The sequence below is a fragment of the Orycteropus afer genome, unplaced genomic scaffold (genome assembly GCF_000298275.1).
Source record: "Orycteropus afer afer isolate SDZICR_OR568_19922 unplaced genomic scaffold, OryAfe1.0 scaffold00226, whole genome shotgun sequence".
Classification (NCBI taxonomy): Eukaryota; Metazoa; Chordata; class Mammalia; order Tubulidentata; family Orycteropodidae; genus Orycteropus; species Orycteropus afer.
This window is the reverse complement of record NW_006921813.1, coordinates 4824881-4845183: the sequence shown is the minus strand read 5'-3', so window position 1 is coordinate 4845183 and position 20303 is coordinate 4824881. Positions and strand designations below refer to the sequence as shown.

The 20303-nt window shown below is 39.7% G+C and overlaps 1 protein-coding gene across 1 annotated transcript in view; it reads right to left on the bottom strand.

The window, feature by feature from the left end:
- UTRN (utrophin) overlaps nt 1-20303 on the bottom strand; it is a 731009-nt gene that overhangs the window by 485134 nt on the left and 225572 nt on the right. The window contains 6 exon segments of the mRNA XM_042782042.1: nt 3894-4106; nt 4782-4927; nt 6516-6696; nt 6820-7061; nt 13618-13705; nt 15550-15673. Coding sequence (XP_042637976.1) covers nt 3894-4106; nt 4782-4927; nt 6516-6696; nt 6820-7061; nt 13618-13705; nt 15550-15673 — 994 coding nt within the window.

Here is a 20303-nt window from a genome sequence, read left to right as displayed (position 1 = left end):
GGTAAGTGCACGAGGTGCAGCGGCTGGGATTCGAACTCAGGTCAAGCTGAAGTCTCTCACATGGAAGGCAAGGTATCTGCCACTGACCCACCACTGCTCCCTTGTTCTATGAGTCTGATAAGACAGTTAGAATTACTAAGATCCATGGGTTCTTCTTTCCTGATTTGAACATGTTAAATTCCAGCAAGGATTCACTTTGAACAGTGGCTGCCTCCAGAGAAGGAACTAATACTGGGAAGGAAAGGAATCTCTGGGTGTTCACTCTACACTTTTACATTATTCATTTTTTTCACAATGAACAATCTTTATGTATGACATACAATTTAAAAATGCATTTTAGAAATGAACAAGTCAACCAATGTGTTCCTAACAAACATCACTCTAAATTGGTATTGAATCTAAAACCTAGTGGGCCACATATCTTAAAAACAAATACAACCTAAATGCATAAAAAATTAAACATCATGTGACAAAAAAGGGGAAAACACAATGCTAAGCTTCAAGTGAACATTTATTGCAATTATCTAATATCCTTGGGGAAAAAATAATCAAAAATTTTTTCAAGTGAATTTTGAGTGGGTAAGATGCAATTCCTACAAAGAAAATAAAGGAACAAAACTGCTCTTTAGAATTAAAAATATTTTCCAGCAAAGAAGTTTGATAATTAAGGAATACAGTGCAGACACTGTCAACAATCTTGTAGTTAGGACTAAAAAGAGCAAATAAAAAATAACCAGAAATTACAAATCCACTACTGTAATGCCACTCACAGGAAAAAAAAAAAAAAAAAAAACAATTTCCAACCTTCATTTCTCTCTTGTGTCTGATCTTTTTAGTGGAAATGAACTTGGCACATGCTCCAACTGGCCTCTTTAAGTGCCTGGTTTTACTGCATTAGTGACAACAACCAATTAAGCCTAAAGCTGATGACTACAATCACAAGACTCACATTTGTGACTGGGAAAAGATTTATTCTCTTTAAATGCCACATTTACAGTGCTGGCACAGTGAGAGATCAGAAGGACAGCATTCTCATGGAGGAAAGTTAGAGAGACAGGAATGCATAGGTAATGATGACACAAGGAAGGGGATGGCCACAAGGAGAAAATGGGAAGAGAACTGTTTATTATGGGGATTGTAATCTCTGCTGTGAGATAAAATGTGTATGAACTGTTGAGAGTAAAACAAATCTGTTTTGTAAATCTGCACCCAAGTCACAATGGAAAAAATTTTAAATAAAGTACTGGTATATTTTTATTTAACCCTAGAATACACTCGTAGAAGTCAAGGATAACCTTTGGATATATTGTTACAGAAGCTCTGGTGGCATAGTGCCTAAGGTATCTGACTGCTAACCAGAAGGCTGGCGGTTCAAACCCACCAGCTACCCCTCAGGAGGAAGACTGGGCAATCTACTTCCGTAGAGACACTGCCTTAGAAACCCAAGGAGGGGTCGCTATGAGTTGGATGTGACCTGACAGCAGTGAGTTATAATCGTTACATGTAAATTGCCCTAACTAGAACTGAGATTTAAAGTTGAAACCCCAACAGCGGTCTTCTGCAAAGCAGTCAAATATTTAATGGTGGGTTTCTAAACCTCAGCACTATGGACATTTCTGGTCAGATCGCTCCTTCCGGCAGGGGCTGTCAGAAGACGTCTAGCAGCATCTATAGCTCTACCCACTAGATGCCAGTAGCACTCTCCCTTTCCGGCAGCTGTGGCAACCAAAATGTCTTTGGATGCTTCTACAAGCCCCCTAAACGGCAAAATTGTCCGCACTTGAGAAACAGTAATAATCCAGTGCTTGGACCAAAACCAAACAGTTTAGAATTATGGACAAGGGAATTTGGTTTGTGAAAGTGGAAAACAGTTACAACTGATGACACAGAAAGGGCGTAGATTTACCCACTAAGTTAAATGACTCAAAAATACTGAACTCCATGCCACACAGCCCTCCTCATTATTAAGTTTATTCTGCTGAGCTTTTGGTCCAGAACTGCAGCTTATACTTAGAGAAAACTATTTCTACACACACAGACAAAACACCCTCTGTCTTTACTCTCGCCTGCTAGTCATCCACTGGAACTGTCCACTGGTTCCTGGGTCAAAGAGCTTCCCTTCAAGTTCAATGGTCACTGCTCTGCCTACTCCAGCTAGGAACCTTCCACAATGACCTATACTGCCTGCCAGGCCCTCTTCTACCACATGTTCTCTGACCTTGACGTTCAAAACACCATTTTCATAAATTCTGTCTTCACTTTGAATCTTTTCATTTTTGTAGCTATAGTCCTTACACAAATTGTCTTGAAGGCTGAAATATACATACAAAATATTTATATGCACATGAGAAGCTCTGGTAGCATAGTGCCTAAGGCACTTGACTGCTAACCAGAAGGCTGGCGGTTCAAACCCACCAGTCACTCCTCGGAAGGAAGGTTGGGCAATCTACTTCCATAGTGATACCACCTCGGAAACCCAAGGAGGGATTGCTATGAGTCAGGTCTGACTCGATGGCACATAACAACAACAACAATATACATATGTATACGTAGTCCCCAACATGACAGGATTCTATTTCAACAGCTTCTGTAGGTTCTTACATGAGGAAAACACCTCATTTTTCTTTTAGTTTATAATAACTTAATAATTATTATTATAATAATTTAATAATATAATACAATAATAATTTAATTTCATTACAATAATTTGCCTTTTATTGTCAGAAACTTTATAAATCATAACATTAAACATGTTTAAGTGAACATCTGAGAATGATAACATCAGGAAATTACATGCTGCAACACTGTATGTAGTACATTTTACTAACGTTAAGATGTACAAAAAAAAAAAAACAGTTATAAGTGGAGTTTATTGTAACTCAAATCTGTCATAAAGTCAGGGACTACCATACACTTATGCCTGTGAGTATATGTATCGTATGAGGCAAAGCATCCTACTTCTGAATTGTTGTGTCCCTTGAATGACTTGCTTTTCTGATCACTGTCTGCCCACAGCCTGGTTCAGATTTACAATCCAAACGTCCAAGACCTTAAAAGGTAGGTTCAAGGACTCAGTTATTTGGCAGCACCTGGGCTACTACTCCTGGAGCCCCTGTTATTGCTATTGGGTGCCACTGAATTGATTCCGCTGAATCATGGCCTTCCTGCAGGACACAGAGTAACTGCTCCATTAGGTGTCCATGACTGTAAATACGTCCAGAAGCACACTGCCTCTTCCATCTTCTGCAGAGCAGCTGGTGAGTCTGAACCACCAACCTTACAATTAGCAGCCAAGAGCTTAACCACTTGTGCCACCACGGCTTCTGGCAGCACACATGGTTAAGCACTCAGTTACTAAGCAAAAGGTTGTCCGTTTGAACCCACACAGAGGTGCCCTGAAGAGAGGGCTTACAATGTGTGACTTCAAGGTCACAGCCCTGAAAACCGTCTGGAGCACAGCTGTACTCTGCACACACGGGGTCACCATGACTGGGAACTGACTAGATGACAACTGGTCTGGCTTGGTTTGCACTACTCTACCACTCCAGCCAAGTGACCTCTGTCAACGAACCACCAGCCTCTATTTCACCCAGGCTACTCATCCCTGAAACGTATTCTGACCATTTTTAAGCAATTTTCTCTTATCTTCAAAGCCCAGTTTACCTGCACCAAGGAGCCTTTTCTGTAAGGCAAAAGGAAATCAATGTGCTCTCTAGCACATTAAACCCATGTCTTTGGTAAGCAAGTTATAAATCTCACCTTAAAATTACAATAAATGTGGGACAGAAACAATGCCAAATACTCAAATGTCTGTTAGGCCTGAGAGAGGCTTGCATGAGCATTGCTATTTCACCCTGTAATCAGCTTAAACTCCCAGGGGCCTCTGCATTTACCGCAAAAGTCCGGAGTTTGGCTGTAATTTCTTCAAGCCAATGAAGATCTTGGGAAACCTTGGCCTTCAGCTTATTCCATTTTCCCTGAACAGCATCAAATGCCTGTCGATACGGATTTTCTCCATCAAGAGGAACATTTTTCTCTGAAGCTTTTGTTTCCTCTGCAAGTTTATATAATGTAGGTTTCTGATTCTCAAGAATTTCATCAAGGGCCTGGAAAAGGTTTTTAAAAATTGAAAATATGCACAATAATGATCTGTAGAGATATAACAATAGGAGCTAAAAACAGTCAAAAGTCACGTTTCTCCAAAAAAAAAAAAGCATTTAACAAAAAAAGAAATGTGAAAAATTCAAAAAAAAAAAAAGCATAATTAAAAAAGTTAAAGCTTTCCCTTCATGAGCTGTGCGTGGGCAAGACATAATATATTCAAAACACTTAAAAACCATGAGAACAACATACCACTGAGGGCCAAGTCTATAGTGGTCAACAGTTAATCTGTTTTACATGATGAAATAGTAGGAGCCACAAGTCTTAACTTAACTTAATGACAGGGGAAGCATTTTATTCAGTAAATAACACGTCAATTTAACTAATATTTTTCATTATATTGAAGATATTTTAGCAAATCATGAATAGGTTGACTATTTTAGGCTAATTACAACATAAGGAAACAATATGTTTTTTTCTCATTAACAGATATTTAATAACTATCTTTCTTTTAGTTGAGATCTTAAAGTAACTAACTTCATATTATATGAAATTATTTGACCAATTTTGACCAAAAATTATCATTTTTATTTTAGATAGTTAAAAAAGCATTTCAAAATTTTCCTATCATTTGAGACATTAGAAATAGTCCTAACTTCTAGACCTAAAATATAAATTACCTTTTTTTCTTGCAGGGTCTTCTCCACCTTTGCAAGATCATTCAAGACACTCAGAGAACCCTGGGCCTTACTTTCCAAATCATTCAGCATCTCTTTCAATGTTTTCAGGGTTTCCAAATATTCACGTCCAGGTTGGCTCTTCAATTCTATTTATTTAAAAATATTTGAAAAAATCATGTTGGGAACCCAGTATTTTCTGTTCCATTAACTGTTCGCATATGACAGGTGAATGCTAATACATATCACCTTAGACATCATGATTAAAATGAAAGAAAGTCTGTATTAGTTACTAACATAGATCATTCCATTGGCATTTTTGAGCATCCAACAGTGACTTCATTCTTGCAGATGTTAATGTTTGAAATATTGATTAACCCACTATCCATTTTCTTCATCTCATCATGATGAATGATCTCTCTGAAGATGTCACTACAATGTTCCTTTTGTCTCATATAATCTCCTTTTCTCAGCCAGTGACACAAAGAATAAAAGACAACAAAGATCCCCATAACCAGGCTTTGTCTAAGTTCAAGAGCGAAGACAAACTGCCATCTCCAGAGGTCTGGACATTATTCAAGAAGACAACAGCCAGGCTGCCACAGGTCCTCTGAGAAACGCTGACCATAAGAGCCAGCCTGCATGACATCTACTTAAGGCTAATGCAGAAATCACATCCAAGCAACACTTGTGTGGAAAGAAGTTAGTTCATTAGAAACACAAATATATAAGAAACATTTTAAGTGAAGCTTCTGAAAAGAATTAACACCAACCACCTAATGCAACTGCTTAAAGGACCCAGAAATTCTTTGGAAAAGAAGCCTTATGGGTAGGACATACCCAAAGATACGAAACCAACTAGAAGGAAAAGTTAAGAAAGTCAATGTTTAAGCTGCCTCTGATCTTTATACTGATTATGAAAGCATATTTTATTATAGTAAATTTTGAAGGAGGTCTTCTCAAACTTTTATTTCACATTCCAGATCTACTTAATCCAATGAACATGGAATATGGTGCCCAGAAATCTTTCCAGAAGAAAGAAAGCATGGCACATTTGTTTAATGTGCAAACATCTGGATTCTTGAAGTCATCACAGAATCTACAGTTGCTAAGTGCGGTTGTGGTTAACTTTGTACTGCCCCTTTTTAGCATGCATTACTGGCAACATTACATAATATGATCTGATTCTTGACTAAATAGCTAAGGAGAAAAAAACGTTAACACATGATGGATAAGCTCTCAAAAACTTTCCCAGAAAACCCTCTAAAATCAGGTTTATTCCAAAAGTTAAAAATCTCTAAATTTTTTTCAGATTCCAAAAAAGGAACATTTCTTTAAAAGTAGGCCATGTGGAGCAAAATTACACCATTATGAGCGAACAGAAGCAGTAACTGATCATTTTTTCAGTCCTACAAGTAATGCTAATAACTGGCCTCCACCAATCAAAGGGAAAAATAGCCCTGTGTAATTACTTAAAACCATTAGATCCTAGTAACCATGACTTCAATACGCATGAAATCTGTTTATAGTTTCACAAACAAGTGAGTCCAAAAAATCGTAAGAATGCACTTTAAGGCTTGGAAAATAGAGAATTCAGAGGAAAACAGTGGGACTGGTACAAAAGGAGCAAATCCACCCAAGGTATAAATATGGGAAGAAGTTTTTAAATTGCGGCAATGTGAAAGGAGAGAAGAATTTCTGAATCATAAAATAAGAAAACCAGCAGAAAGGGTTTACCATTCTCTAGCTGTTGCAGGTGATCCTCTAAATCGCGCTGCAAAGCTTGGTAGCGGCCCAGAAAGCTATCGAGGCTCTGCTGGGTAAAATCTGGAGCGGAAGGCTGAGACCTGAGGGCCAAGCAGCTTGCACGCAGCACTTCAATATTAGGGTGGAGGCCGAGGAGGTCTGTCAATTCTCGCTATATAAGAGATAAGATGGTCACATACTCACTGAAGATGAACCAGATCAGAACTAACCCAACGTTCATGATAAAACGAGCACTCCTAGAATTCACTCCCGTTCCACAGGGTTGGCTCTTTACCTGACAGGAGTCCTGAAGATTCTGCAAGGACTGCTGGGGTGCTTCTGAAAAGGGAGTGTGTTTTACCCACTCCTCCTTTTTCTTTATGGTCTTTTCAAGCTCATCAAGCTGCCTAAAGTAAGTGTTTATTTCTTCCTGTAGCTGAATCTTTCTTGCCAGATCTTCCAAATGCTGGGATAGCTTCTTCCATTCTGATAAAACCTTCTCCAGCATATTTTTTGTTTCTTCAGGAGGAAGACCTTCTACACAGACATGAAAAATAAGCAGACGGTCCATATATTACAAAACTTATTCTGAGTATTACAGCCATCCTAACAGATTTGAAATAATGAGCCACTGTCACCTATAACAATCATTTTCCAAGTCTCTTCTAACACAGTAATGAAAAATTATAAACTAAGAAATGCTTATGGTTTTTAAATTCTTTAACTAAAATGGGGGAGGGAAGAGCTTGAAGGAGTGCTCCAAAAGTGGTGTGGCTGTCACAAAAGACATTTGGAAGAGATCTGACCATTGTCTTTTCTACAGAATGCACGCTTCCATCCTTGTTGTCTAGTAACTCTGCTAGCTACTAGTCTGAGCCAGGGAAATAAAATCAAAAACCAGGAGGCAGCCCAAGCCTTTGCTGGACCACACACCAGGAAAAAAAAAAAAAAAATCCACTGCCATTCAGCAGATTCCAGTTCACAGCAACCCCCACTGGGTTTCCAAGGCTGTAAATCTTTACGGAAGTAGATTGCCTCATCTTCCTTCCACAGAGCCCCTGGTTAGGTTCAAACTGCCAACCTTCTAGTTAGCAGCCAAACGTTTTACCCACTATGCCCCCAGAGCTCCTTTGATGATAAAGGGACCACAGTGTCTATGACTTGCAAATGAATGGCAAGAATTCTCATGACTAGGAGGCAACATGGAGATTGAGGGCCTACTAAGCCAGCAGCCAGGCCCTGCAGCTTCAGCAAGGTCTACTGGGTGTGCTACATAGAGCCAAGCAAATACACAACATGTTGATGCAGTGGTAAGATCTATCTGCTACAGAGAATAGAGCAGGGGGGAAAATGCCATGATTTTTATTACAGACAACTTATAAATTGGTCTTATCTTTTCAGTAGAGAATGTTTATGAAAATAATAAAGTTGTATATAACTGTAAGTTTTATTGTAGGCCTTCCCTCAATGGAAAATCAAATCTTTAAAATTACTGCAAGAAACCATGGTAAATCTGCAAACAAATACGTATATTCTAAGGAAAGCATGCATGTTGAAAGGATGGCCTTAACATCTCTACTATTTGAGTAGGAGGGTGATACCACAATATAGCTTTGTAAACATATACAATCAAAACTGGGTAATCAGAGCTCGAACAAAAAAAAAGAAAAAAAACAGCACATAAAACAAAAGGTCACTCAGGATCCATAGACTTTGTCACTTTAAGAATGTCTGTAACACACTGTACCCACTGAAAACAAAAAACACAAACAGGCCATGGTATAGACTGAATCTATTCTCCCACGTCACTGGCTAGAGTCCATGGCTCACTAACACATGGGTCATAGTATATGAGACCAAGGCAAAACATGGACACCACAGTCCATGCTCAATGACCCCTGTTAATGGGGATCATAAAACCAGTCACCATTTTCCTGAGAAATGGAAACAGCGGACATACAGAACCTGCTCGAGCCTAGTCACCTGCATTCCGTAAAATCGTTAGCCTCTCCCACAGCCACTCTGTCCTCACGTCAGGGCAATTTACCCTCAACAAGTAAAATTAAGTGGGTTAATGAAATGTTGAGACAGAAAAGTATGGCAGCTTATCTGAAAAAGGTCAAAAGGTACTCATTTCATAATACCAGGAAACTGGGAGAAACTTCTGTCTTTCCTTTTAATTTTTTATTTACTGACAATGTTTCACTATCCATTCATGTCATCCCTTCAAACTCCAAAAAAAAAAAAAAAAAAAAAGCCACACTCACTGCTGTCAAGTCAGATCCAACTCATAGCAACCCCTCCTTGGGTTTCCCAGGTGGTATTACTATGGAAGTAGATGGCCCCATCTTCCTTCCCAGGAGCAGCTGGTGGGTGAGAACCTTCAAGCTTCTGGTTAGCAGTCAAATGCCTTAGGCACTACACCACCAGAGCGCCTTCCTTCAAACTACTTCTCAGAACTTAAATCATTCTTCTCTAAGCTTGAGATTCTATAGGCTGGATTTGTGTCAATGAATGATCAAAGCAGTGTGCATCTTAAAAAATGAGAGCTGTACATTGCCTTTTAAATACTTGTTTCCAGAGTCGCAGAGTTATAAATCTCCAATTCCTATAGAACACCCAACTCGTAGAAGGTAACTAGTCAAAAGCCAAATCAAAGGCATATCACCCTATTAATCATCTAAAAGAGACAAAATACAACATAGTCCTGCCACTTATTCTCAATAAAGAATATTCAATAGAATACAGCTCTATTGGATCAAAGGACATGTTTACAAATCACAGGACCATCATCAGTATTCACTGGCTTATACATTTTGCCAGTCATAATGGGTACCAATGTGTAAAGTCACATTATACAAGGGTTCAACTACTCTAGTATATTAGACTCGACGGCACTTAACAACAACAACAACAGTATATTAGCTGAAGATTTCTAGGAGCAAGAGAAGCTGAATCAAGAAAACTAGATCGTTGTATCCCTGAAATTCAAATGAGTTTATTTCATTAGTGCCTAAGCATTTGACTACTAACCAGAAGGCTGGTGGTTCAAACCCACCAACTACTCCTCGGAAAGAAGACTGGACAATCTACTTCTGTAGAGATACCACCTCAGAAACCCAAGGAGGGGTGGCTAGGAGTCAGATCTGACTCGACAGCAGTGAGTTTGGTTTTATATGCTGCATAAGACATCACAAAAGTTTATTCAAATGAACTAGATAGAAAGATCTGCCAGATTTGATACGAAGAAAACAGTGGCATGATTATTTGAATGTATATTTTACTGAAAAATTTTATATGCTTTTCTAATTCAACAGAATCATTTACCTACATCCTTACCTAGCCAGACACCAGCTAAATTACACTCTACATTAAAACTTCCCTCTCCATTAACTATCAGTGTTCCAGGATTGGTTTAAAATATTTTTTGGGAAAAAAAAAACCATACCAGTTATGTTTTCATTTCTGTTCAACATTTCTGGTTTTACAGTAGCAGTATTAACATATGGAAGAGTAATGTGCAATACTACAAAACAAGAATAATAGATAAAAGGAGAAGACAATGGGCCATACAGAGAAAACCTTCATTATGCCTTACAACAAAAGGTAGACACTGCCCGCCCCCAAAAAATGAGCACGCTAAACTCAGAATACATAAAGTCAGTTTCTATTGACTGCTTTTCTTCTTGTACTTGGGCTACAATTTCCTGGTTTATTTCCAGGTTTCCTAACTTTTTAGCCAATAGAATGTGGCAATTCTGGAAACCCGATCCCCTTCCTTCTGCCACAGTTCTGTTGTTGGTAGTGTTTATTTTTCTAGTTACTTTCTTAGATAAATGCTGTCCAAGAATTCTGTCTATTCAGATTAATGCCCTCTCAGCTTCCTATGCCTACATCATAAATGTTTAATAACAGATGTATTTTTTAAATAGAATCAAGGTCCTCTAACGAATGCATTTCAGTCCTACCAAAGATGGAAAACAGAAAATGGTGACACAAAATATAAAAGGTTTCCTATGAAAGTAGGTAAGTGCACATCAGGTCGCAAACTTATTTCTTTATTATCATATTATAAAACCATATGCTGTATATTTACCAACATTGCCCTTAGCCCTCTGCAACTATCATTTTCATATGCACTTAAATTTGCTGACATATTTTAGGACCTGTCTAGTCACGGTTAAGATTTTATCGAGCAAAAGCTATACTCAGCTAGCAAACTCCCTCACTTTCTAGAGGGTGAAACAAGAAACAGAGGGATTATGTGACTTGCCCAAGGACACAAAGCTAGAAAAGGGAAGAACTCAAGGCCTCCGGTTTCCCAACCCACTGTTATTCACATTATAGCAAACACCTCACCTCTCACTAACTTCTCCCCTAGATAAAGTCTTCACCCCCAACCCTCCATCAGTCTACTCATTCTGCCACAGCTACTAAAAGCTGGCAAACAAAAAAGGGTGGTCAAGTCAGCAGGCAGACTCATGAAGCTAGCTAGCTACCCCATATTCTTACCAGACAAGATCTGAGTCCCAAGGTCTCTCCAAAGTTGAACCAAGAAGCAAAGATCGACAATGGTAACTGGCAAGAATTCAGTAACCAAGTTACTGAAATTATTGAAGAAATCAGCACCTCAAGAGGAATTACAATCTCTCTGAGTCTCTGGGTACCTTCAAGTACATACTGGAAAGAACAATCCCCACAGGGTGCCCACACCCAGGGGTAACAAACATAGTCCCCTAGATTGGGTTTTTAAATTACTATTTATACTGGTCTTGTTTGTTTAAAAAAAGGAAGAAATTCAGCTTTACTTATAACTAACACACAGATTGACAACAGTGCATTGGCATTCTTTTAGAAGTATATACCAGGGCGCCTTTCAATAACCTTTGCCTGATATATAACAAGAGTCTTCATAGTCTGAAAAAAGACTTCTGAAAAAGACTCTTCAGAGGTCTTTGAAAAGGCAAAAGCGAAGGCAAAAATAATCTAAACCAAAGAAACCAAACTCACTGCCGTTAAATCAGATTCGACTCATAGTGACCCCGACTTGGGTTTCCGAGGCAGTATCACTACAGAATTAGATTGCCCAACCTTCCTTCCGAGGAGTGGTTGGTGGGTTTGAACTGCCAGCCTTCTGGTTAGCAGTCAGGTGCCTTAGGCACTACGCTACCAGAACTCCTCCTAATAATCTAAGGTTGTTTAAAAAATCAGAACAGTGGTTTTCTGAGAGTAGGGAAGGGTGACTGGCCAGAAGGGGACACCAGAGAATACTTTTGAGGAACTGGAAATGCTGAATAGAATGATAGATGTGTGCAGATTACACAGGTGTGTAACCTGTCGAAAAGGCATAGCTAAGCTCAATGCATTCCAATGTCAGTAAATTTTCCTTCAAATAAACACTGGAAAAAACGTATTAGTAATAATAGCAATCATGGGGGATGAAGAGTGGGGGGTATAGATAATTCAAGAATTACAAAATTTTGTTAGTTATGAAACTGAGTAATTGGTACAAGGAGATTGATTACATTGTTGTACATGCTCTGTATATGTTTACATTTTGCACCAGAAAAAAAGTCAGAAAATGAAAAATGGTAAACACTATCACTTTGAAAGCTCCTGTCAACGTGACATTCATATCCTGCCATGGATGTCTGTGACTACTGTCCAGGAGAGCAACAGCAGATCTCTCGGCACATACTATGATTGGAATGAGAAATAGGGCTTACAGAAAATGTCTTTCCAGGCTATTGCAAAGACAGAATCATACACAACTCCCAAACAGTGTTGTTTAGACCCCTTGGAGCTCTGGTGGCACAGTGCCTAAGGCATTCAACTGCTAACCAGAAGGCTAATGGTTCAAACCCACCAGCCACTCCATGGCAGGAAGACTGGGCAAGCTACTTCCATAAAGATTTACCGCCTTGGAAACTCAATGGGGGTCACTATGAGTCAGAATGGACTCAACAGCAGTGGGTTTGGTTTCGGTTTTTAAGTCACTGGGGCTATGGCAAAAAAAATTCAGTGTAAAACTCTCAAACAGAAGTAACACTTTCTCAAAGTTAACTCTTAAAAAAATGCTTGTAGTAAATTAAGGAAATGCACTCAAAGGAATCAAGAATCAACCTTAATGAATTTATCATTTGCAATGTTGCCAAGGTAAAAGCTTTCTCCTGTCACCCTATCTCCCCCTGCAAAAAAATCTCCATGTGTAAGGCTCAGGATTTTACAGGATTTTAAAATCTTGTACCCCAGGGGATTCTACTGCTCTGCTGAGGTATCAGAGTTTTAGGTTCTGAACCCACATGAAAGCACACAACATTGCTTTTACACATTTTACATCATCATCATCTGCATGAAATATCATTTGAAAAATAGATTCTGCTGACTTAAAAAAGGAGCTCTGGTGGTGTAATGCCTAAGGCATTTGTCTGCTAACCAGAAGGTTGGCAGTTCAAACCCACCAGCCACTCCATGGCAGGAAGATTGGGCAATCTACCTCCATAAAGATTTACCACCTTGGAAACCCAAAGGGAGTCGCTATGAGTCGGAATTGACTTGATGGCAATGAGTTTGAACCTAAAAAAAAGTCTTGTAAAGTACTTTTCTAACAACGAAAGTTGTTGTTACCAGGGGTCCTCGAGCCGTGTCTGACTCCTACTAGTCCCATGTGACAAAGTAGAACTGCCTCATAGGGTTATCTTGGCCGTAATCTGTACAGAAGCAAACTGCCATGGCTTTCCCCCTCAGAGTTGCTGGGTGTGTTAATGCAAATACTTGATTTTTCAAATTATAAATGTTATTCAATGACACTATCTTAATACACATAGGAGCTCTGGTAGCGTAGTGCCTAAGGCACTTGACTGCTAACCAGAAGGCTGGCGGTTCAAACCCACCAGCCACTCCTCGGAAGGAAGGTTGGGCAATCCTACTTCCGTAGTGATACTGCCTCGGAAACCCAAGGAGGGGTCGCTATGAGTCGGGGCCGCCTCGACAGCATATAACAACAACAACAACAACATCTTAATACACACACACACACATATATATACTTTTCTTTTTCTTTTCTTTTTTTTTTTTTAAGTAAGGGTCTTACCTTTTCTCATCTGCTCCAAAAGCAACTGTCCACTTTGGCTTAAGTCACCAAGTTTGGGTCTTTTTTCTGTCTGTTCCTTTTCTAATCCCTAAAAATAAAGTCCCAATGTTAGAATATGGCCACCTTTCTTCTCGACATCAGCAGACAGTATCTTCAGTTTAGATCTCTAATGTCTCTTCCACATTCTCTTTAGGCAATGGACAATTGACCTAAGAGAATCTTACAATATAAAACCATGCAACTCCAGCCTATGCCCCAGACTGCACAGAGGAATAAATCTGAAAAGGTAAATTCAATCAATGACCGAAAACACATAGCAACTATAAAACGTGGGTTTCTTTTATGAGAAAAATAACTCTACACTGAAATTATGAGGCCAAGCAGTTAAAACCATGTTTCAGATCCAACATATCTGTTCACATGAATAGCCTGACTACATGCCACATCATAAAAATAACTGTGTGAAATTTCTCCAGAGCTTTCTCATCAACCCAAACAGAAACTCTGTACCTAATAAGCACTAACTGAGTAAGTTCAGGAAATAGCGATGATGGCTCTACAATATTGTGAATGTACTTAATGTCACTGAAATGTATCCTTAGAAATAATTAAAATGATAAACGTGGTTTGTGCATATTTTGCCACAATAATTTGGGGGGCGGGGGGAAACATGGCAGCCACCTAATGAGATTTACATTTCAGGAAGATCACCCTTCATCCTGGTCACAGATGTCAAGGCACTATGGGAGTTTAAGGAGGAGGGAATGGCTAACCGTGGCAAAGGCTGCAGAGAGCAGGTTTGATGAGAACCAAAATACATCCTTTGGATTTGGAAGCTAAATATGACTGATGACAGCAACATGAGTAGTTTCAGTGAAATAAGGCAGAAATTAGTCTAAACTTCTCATCCAAACATTCAAAGTTGGCCAGAGCCTCATCTCCAATCACCTGTCCAACTTAACTCCCTACTATTCTTATACACACACTGACAACTAAACAAAACAAAGTATATGCTTCAGAGATCACACTAGACTTGCCCATGTTCATTCATCCTGTGCTCACAGTCTCCCTGCCTGACGCGCCCTCCCACTGGCTAGAAGGAGCATCTTCTTCAAGTCCCTGATCAGCACCTCCTACCCTCTTGGACTTCACAACTCTGCAGGGACAGCAGCAATCCTGGTCCTCTCTCAGCTCCTCTGGTAGCTTCTATTTCCTTACTTACATCACAGATACTCATGAACATCTTGTGTTTTTAAATTGTTCTCCAAACACTTTAAACTCTACCGCTGATACATAAGCCAGCAGAGATTTGCACCAGATGTTCAAAAATATCAAGAAAAAATGAAAAATGACTTAATGAATCTCAGCACTACAATCTCCTGTCCTAATTTTCACTAACACACATAAGGCTACAAAGTAGCAAGGCTAAGATCCCCTACATTTTCTAGTACCAAAAACCAGTTGTCATGGAGTCCATTCCATGGAGATACCAGGTGTGCCAGACTACAACTGTGCTCCCGATGAATTTTATTTTTATAAGCTGTGTCTGTTCTTAACAAGAATGTTTTGAGATTTGAAATACTATGTTATATTCAGAAAGCAAACCTCCTTGGCAAAGATAAATTCTTAAATTATTAGATACCAGATTAAGGTACATTAATCAATCTGAAAACTAGTAACTGGATCACCTTAGGAAGAGTTCTTTCCTGCACATTTCATTGGTTAAAAAGGGGGAAAAAAATCCGCCTCTACAAGGGATCCTGTGATAGCTCGCTCAAATCAATTTGAAATGTACTACAACGCTCTAAAAGCTACCTATGGCAACATTTATTTTGCAGGAAGCTTTTAGGTACTATCACATCTCTATGCCAACAGCAAACCTAGCCTGACTAAATATTTTATTCACTAGCGTAAGAGTGTTTTATGTTTTACCTTCAGCTTCTTTTTTATTTCTGAAGTCTCTCGAATCTTCTTATACTCTTTTATCTCTATGTTTTGAATGTCTGTCTTTGATTTCAAAATCCACTTCAGCAGTTCTGCACTTACAGCATCAAACCTAATTCAAGATTCAAATGTTACCATCATCATTAATCTCCTTCTATTCTTTCACTTGGCTCAAGAACCAATCAAAACACTTGAATGGTTTCAAACCATTCAAAATACTATAAAATAAGATCATGCAATTAAAAGTAAGAAGAGTAGTAATACTGTAATGTTAATATACAATTAAATTTAAAAAAAAGCTTTTAAACTTTATGAAAAATTGTGTTTTCATAAACTTATATGGACAATGAAAACCAGATTTGGTTAGAAAAGAACAAGTACAGACATTCCTAAAGTTAATTTAGTCTTCCATTTAGTACGTAATGACCGAGTCCACTATATGCCAGGCACTGGTCTGGGCTCATGATATAAACATGAACTGGACACAGTGACAGCCTTCAAGGAGATTTCAGTGTAGTAAGGGCAACAGAAAATAACAGGCAATAACTAAAGAATTTACTAGGTGCTAAGTTAGGATCTCTGGTAGCGTAGTGCTTAAGGCACTTGAGTGCTAACCAGAAACCTGGCAGTTCAAATCCACCAACCACTCCTTGGAAGGAAGGTTGGGCAATCTACTTCTGTAGCGATACTGCCTCGGACACCCAAGGAGGGGTCGCTATGAGTCAGGGCCGACTCAACGGCACCTAACAACTACATCAAGTACAGAAACTCATAGGAAAGGCTTATAATTCAATCAGAAAGGGAGGTTTTCTTAGAGGAGAAGAGCTGCATTTAGTGTCAGAGTTTTCCTGGCAAAGGGAGTAGAAGGGAAGGACGACCACATTGTACAAAATATGTACAAAATACAAGTACCTGGGGATTACTGGGTGTCGGGCAGGGCAGATCATAACAAACTACAGATATCACTGCAAAGAATGGGAATTTCAGAACATTTAACTGTGCTCATGAGGGCCCTGTACATACACCAAGAGGCAGTCATTTGAACAGAACAAGGGAGGACTGCATGGTTAAAAATCAAAAAGGTGTGTGTCAGGGTTGTATCCTTTCAATCTGTATCCTCAGCAAATCTGAGCTGGACTATCTGAAGAAGAATGTGGCATCAGGATTAGAGGAAGATGCAACAACATCCTGGGATATGCAGATGGCAAAACCCCGCTTGCTGAAAGTGAAAAAGATTTGAAGCACTTACTGATGAAGATCAAAGACTACAGCCTTCAGTATGGATTACACTTCAACATAAAGAAAACAAAAATCCTCAAAACTGGACCCATCAGCAACATCATGATAAAAAGAATACATTAAGGAGTTTGAGTTTAACCAATGGGCAGTTTGAAAGCCAAAAAAGTTTAAAACATATGACTTAAAAAAAAAAAAAAAATCTGTTGCCATGCAGGAAACTCCAATTCATAGCAACCCTACAAGACAGAGCAGAACTGTCCCATACAGTTTCCAAAACTGTAATCTTTATAGAAGCAGACTGCCACATCCCTTTCCCATGGAGCAGCTGGTAGGTTTGAACCACTGCCATTTCCATTAGCAGCTGAGCACTTACCCACTGGGCCACCAGGGTTCCTTAGGGACCACATGCCAGGTCCTTTTCTACGTGTTTTGTGTATATTATGAACTCAAATTCTCACAACAACCCTATGAATTATATGCTATCATTATTCTATTTTAGAGATGAAGGAACTGAGTTCAGAAAGGTTCTAAGTAACTGCTCAAGGTCACAAAGACAATAAATGGTAGAGTTAGGATCCAATCCCAGGAAGGGTATTCTCTTAAGTATATCCTACCCATAAGACTTCTTATCCAAAGAACTTCTGGGTACTTTAAGCAGCTGCATTAGGTGGTTGGAGTTGATTCTTTTCAGAAGCTTCACTTAAAATGTTTCTAGTGAATGATGAATACCTGTCATTTCATCGAGGTAAATTTCCCTTCTACTATGTGAGGGATTTTGTGAAGTTCTGCGTACCACAGTAACACCCAGGGTAGAGTACCATTCACACAGTGGCAAGTTTCTCCAACCACCTTAAGAGCAGATTTCCATTTAGTCTTTCAGAGAAGAGGCACTCCACCCAGAGATCAGGCATCTGCAATGACCTTAGAGACTGAGTCGATTTCTGCCTTCAGTAGCCAAGAGTGATGAAGCAGTTATAAGCATCAATGATGTCAGGCTGCATGAACAGATTGCAGGTTACAGGAAATGAGTGCCCTCTACACCTTGAGCTGGTAAAAGCCACCACCAGCAGCACCCACAGAAGGGACGGGGAAATGAACTGCCACTTACTTACCATGTATTATAAGCAAGGCAATGTGCTAAGCAGCTACATGAGCTTGCAACTACTCGGGCAGTCCATTTTAAGACAAGCTAATAGTGACTGAAGATATTAAAGGGTCTGGACACCATGTCATATTACTAACCATGGTTAAGAATACTCTGGATTTCAGGACAGTAGAAAGTGGAATATGAAAGCTATCCTCACATACCAAAAAAGAACCACATAAAAGAGGAGTGATGTGACTCTGTACGTCTCTAGAAACCAAAACTAGCACACAAGTGACGAACTTAGTGGGGCAGAGTTGGGTTATGTGAAAAAATAACCTTCCTAATAATGAGATGTAACTGTCTTTCACTGTAATGAATTGATGTACTCAAATGTCTCTGTGTCCAGGAATTAAGGAAAGGAATCTTTGCTACACTTAATGACTACAGCACTTACAGCTGGTTGTCCACCCAACAGACACACACACACACACACACACACTCTTTATTTGCTGTCTGAGTCTTCCAGACCACAACTACAGAGACTGAAAAGGTCAGAGAGTTTCTTTAGCCCCTGTACCCAGAGCCTAGGCAGGTGGTTGAATCCTGGCCAGTGAGATTAGACAGAAAGTTTGCTGAGGTCTTCTGGGGAAAGGCCCTTCTCCTGAATAACTTAAAAAAAAAAAAAAAAAAGACAAATGCAGGAAAACTTCCCTTCCTGACTACAAACCAGGTAATGCTAAGTACTGCAGCAACATCTTGGTACCATGAAAGCACAAGCCTAAGCGTGAAAGTCAGCATGCTGAGGATGGCAGAGACTAAAGACGATGAGATGCTGAACCACACCATCCCCCTAAAACTGTCCTACCTCTGGACTTCTCCAAATGCGAGATAATAAACTATCCTATTCTTGAAGTCTCTTTGGGTAAGACAGGCTGTTTCTTGCAGCAGAATTCACCCTATATAACACAGTGGTGTTGAATTTAAGATTTACAATTATGCACCATAGTCTTTATAATCTTTCATGCTTCCAAGTGCACTAAGGCAGCACTGGAGAGAGACACAGCACAATGCCTGGCAGACAATAAGCGCACAGAGGAAGATAATGTGCTACTATTAACAGCAGAAGCAGCCTCCTCCTGTGATGCTTTGACTCTAAAGGAAAAGTTTGCACAGCTGCTGGCTGCACACTAAGGTGCCTTAGCTCTGCAAGGAGACACACTCAGGAGGCAGAAACACCACCTCACCACCAAAATGAAAATCGTCTGGGAAATTCAGAATCCTACTTGGTCTAACAAAAGCTAAATTGGGGACAGCATATCAAAAACTATTACCTATCACTTCCGGTAAGATGGAGAAATAAGCAGACAAGCTACACAGACCCTCTTCAATAAAGAAAAGAGAAACAACTGAGAGAGATATAGAAGATAAGCCTGGAGCCCTGAGCTCTGAAAGGAATTATACAGAGTGAATAGGAGCTCTGGTAGCATAGTGCTGAAGGCACCTGACTGCTAACCAGAAGGCTGGAGGTTCAAATCCACCAGCCACTCCTCGGAAGGAAGGTTGGGCAATCCTACTTCCGTAGTGATACTGCCTCGGAAACCCAAGGAGGGGTCGCTATGAGTCCGGGGCGGCTCCGACGGCACATAACAACAACATACAGAGTGAATTAGGTAACAACTAGTGGAAAAACCTGAATGAAAACAGTGAGTACAGAGATGGATGGAGAAGTGGACTGTCAGCTACTCTGACAGGATCAACAGCTTGAATATTTCCAAGTGGTGCTGGACCTAAGAATTGACCTAAAGATCAGCCCTGGTCACCAAGGACTGCAGGGACGACTGTGCTGGTGGCCTATGACTAGGAAGGGAAACAGCAAGGAGGGAGACAATCTGAGTGCAGGCTTTCTACCGTCCAGAGGTCACAGCCATTTTGATTGTTTACAAGCAGTGGCCATTTTGGATAGTTCAAATGACTGAGGACACAGCCATTTTGAATGTTTACAAGCAGTGGTCAATTTGGGTATTTAAAGTGACTGAGAGCACAGCCATTCTGAATGTTTATAAGCGGTTACCATTTTGGATTTTAAAGTGACAGCATTCTCATTAGGATTCCAGGGATCTAAGAATAGGCTCTGTTTGCCAAAGACAGCAGGGACATACCAGAGGCTGACAACGGGAAGGGAGACAGGTGATTAGTGTATAAGTGCTGCCAACTAGCAAACAGAGGAGCATAGCACAGTACCCTGCTTACATACATAACATACAAAGAAAATGAAAATTGTGGGCAAGTCACTCCAACATAAAATCACCAATTAAATATAAACAAAAATGTCACAATGCCTCAGAGACAACAGAGCATCACAATGCACACAAAGAAGCAAGATAAAGCAGGAAAATGCAGGGACCAGAATACAGAC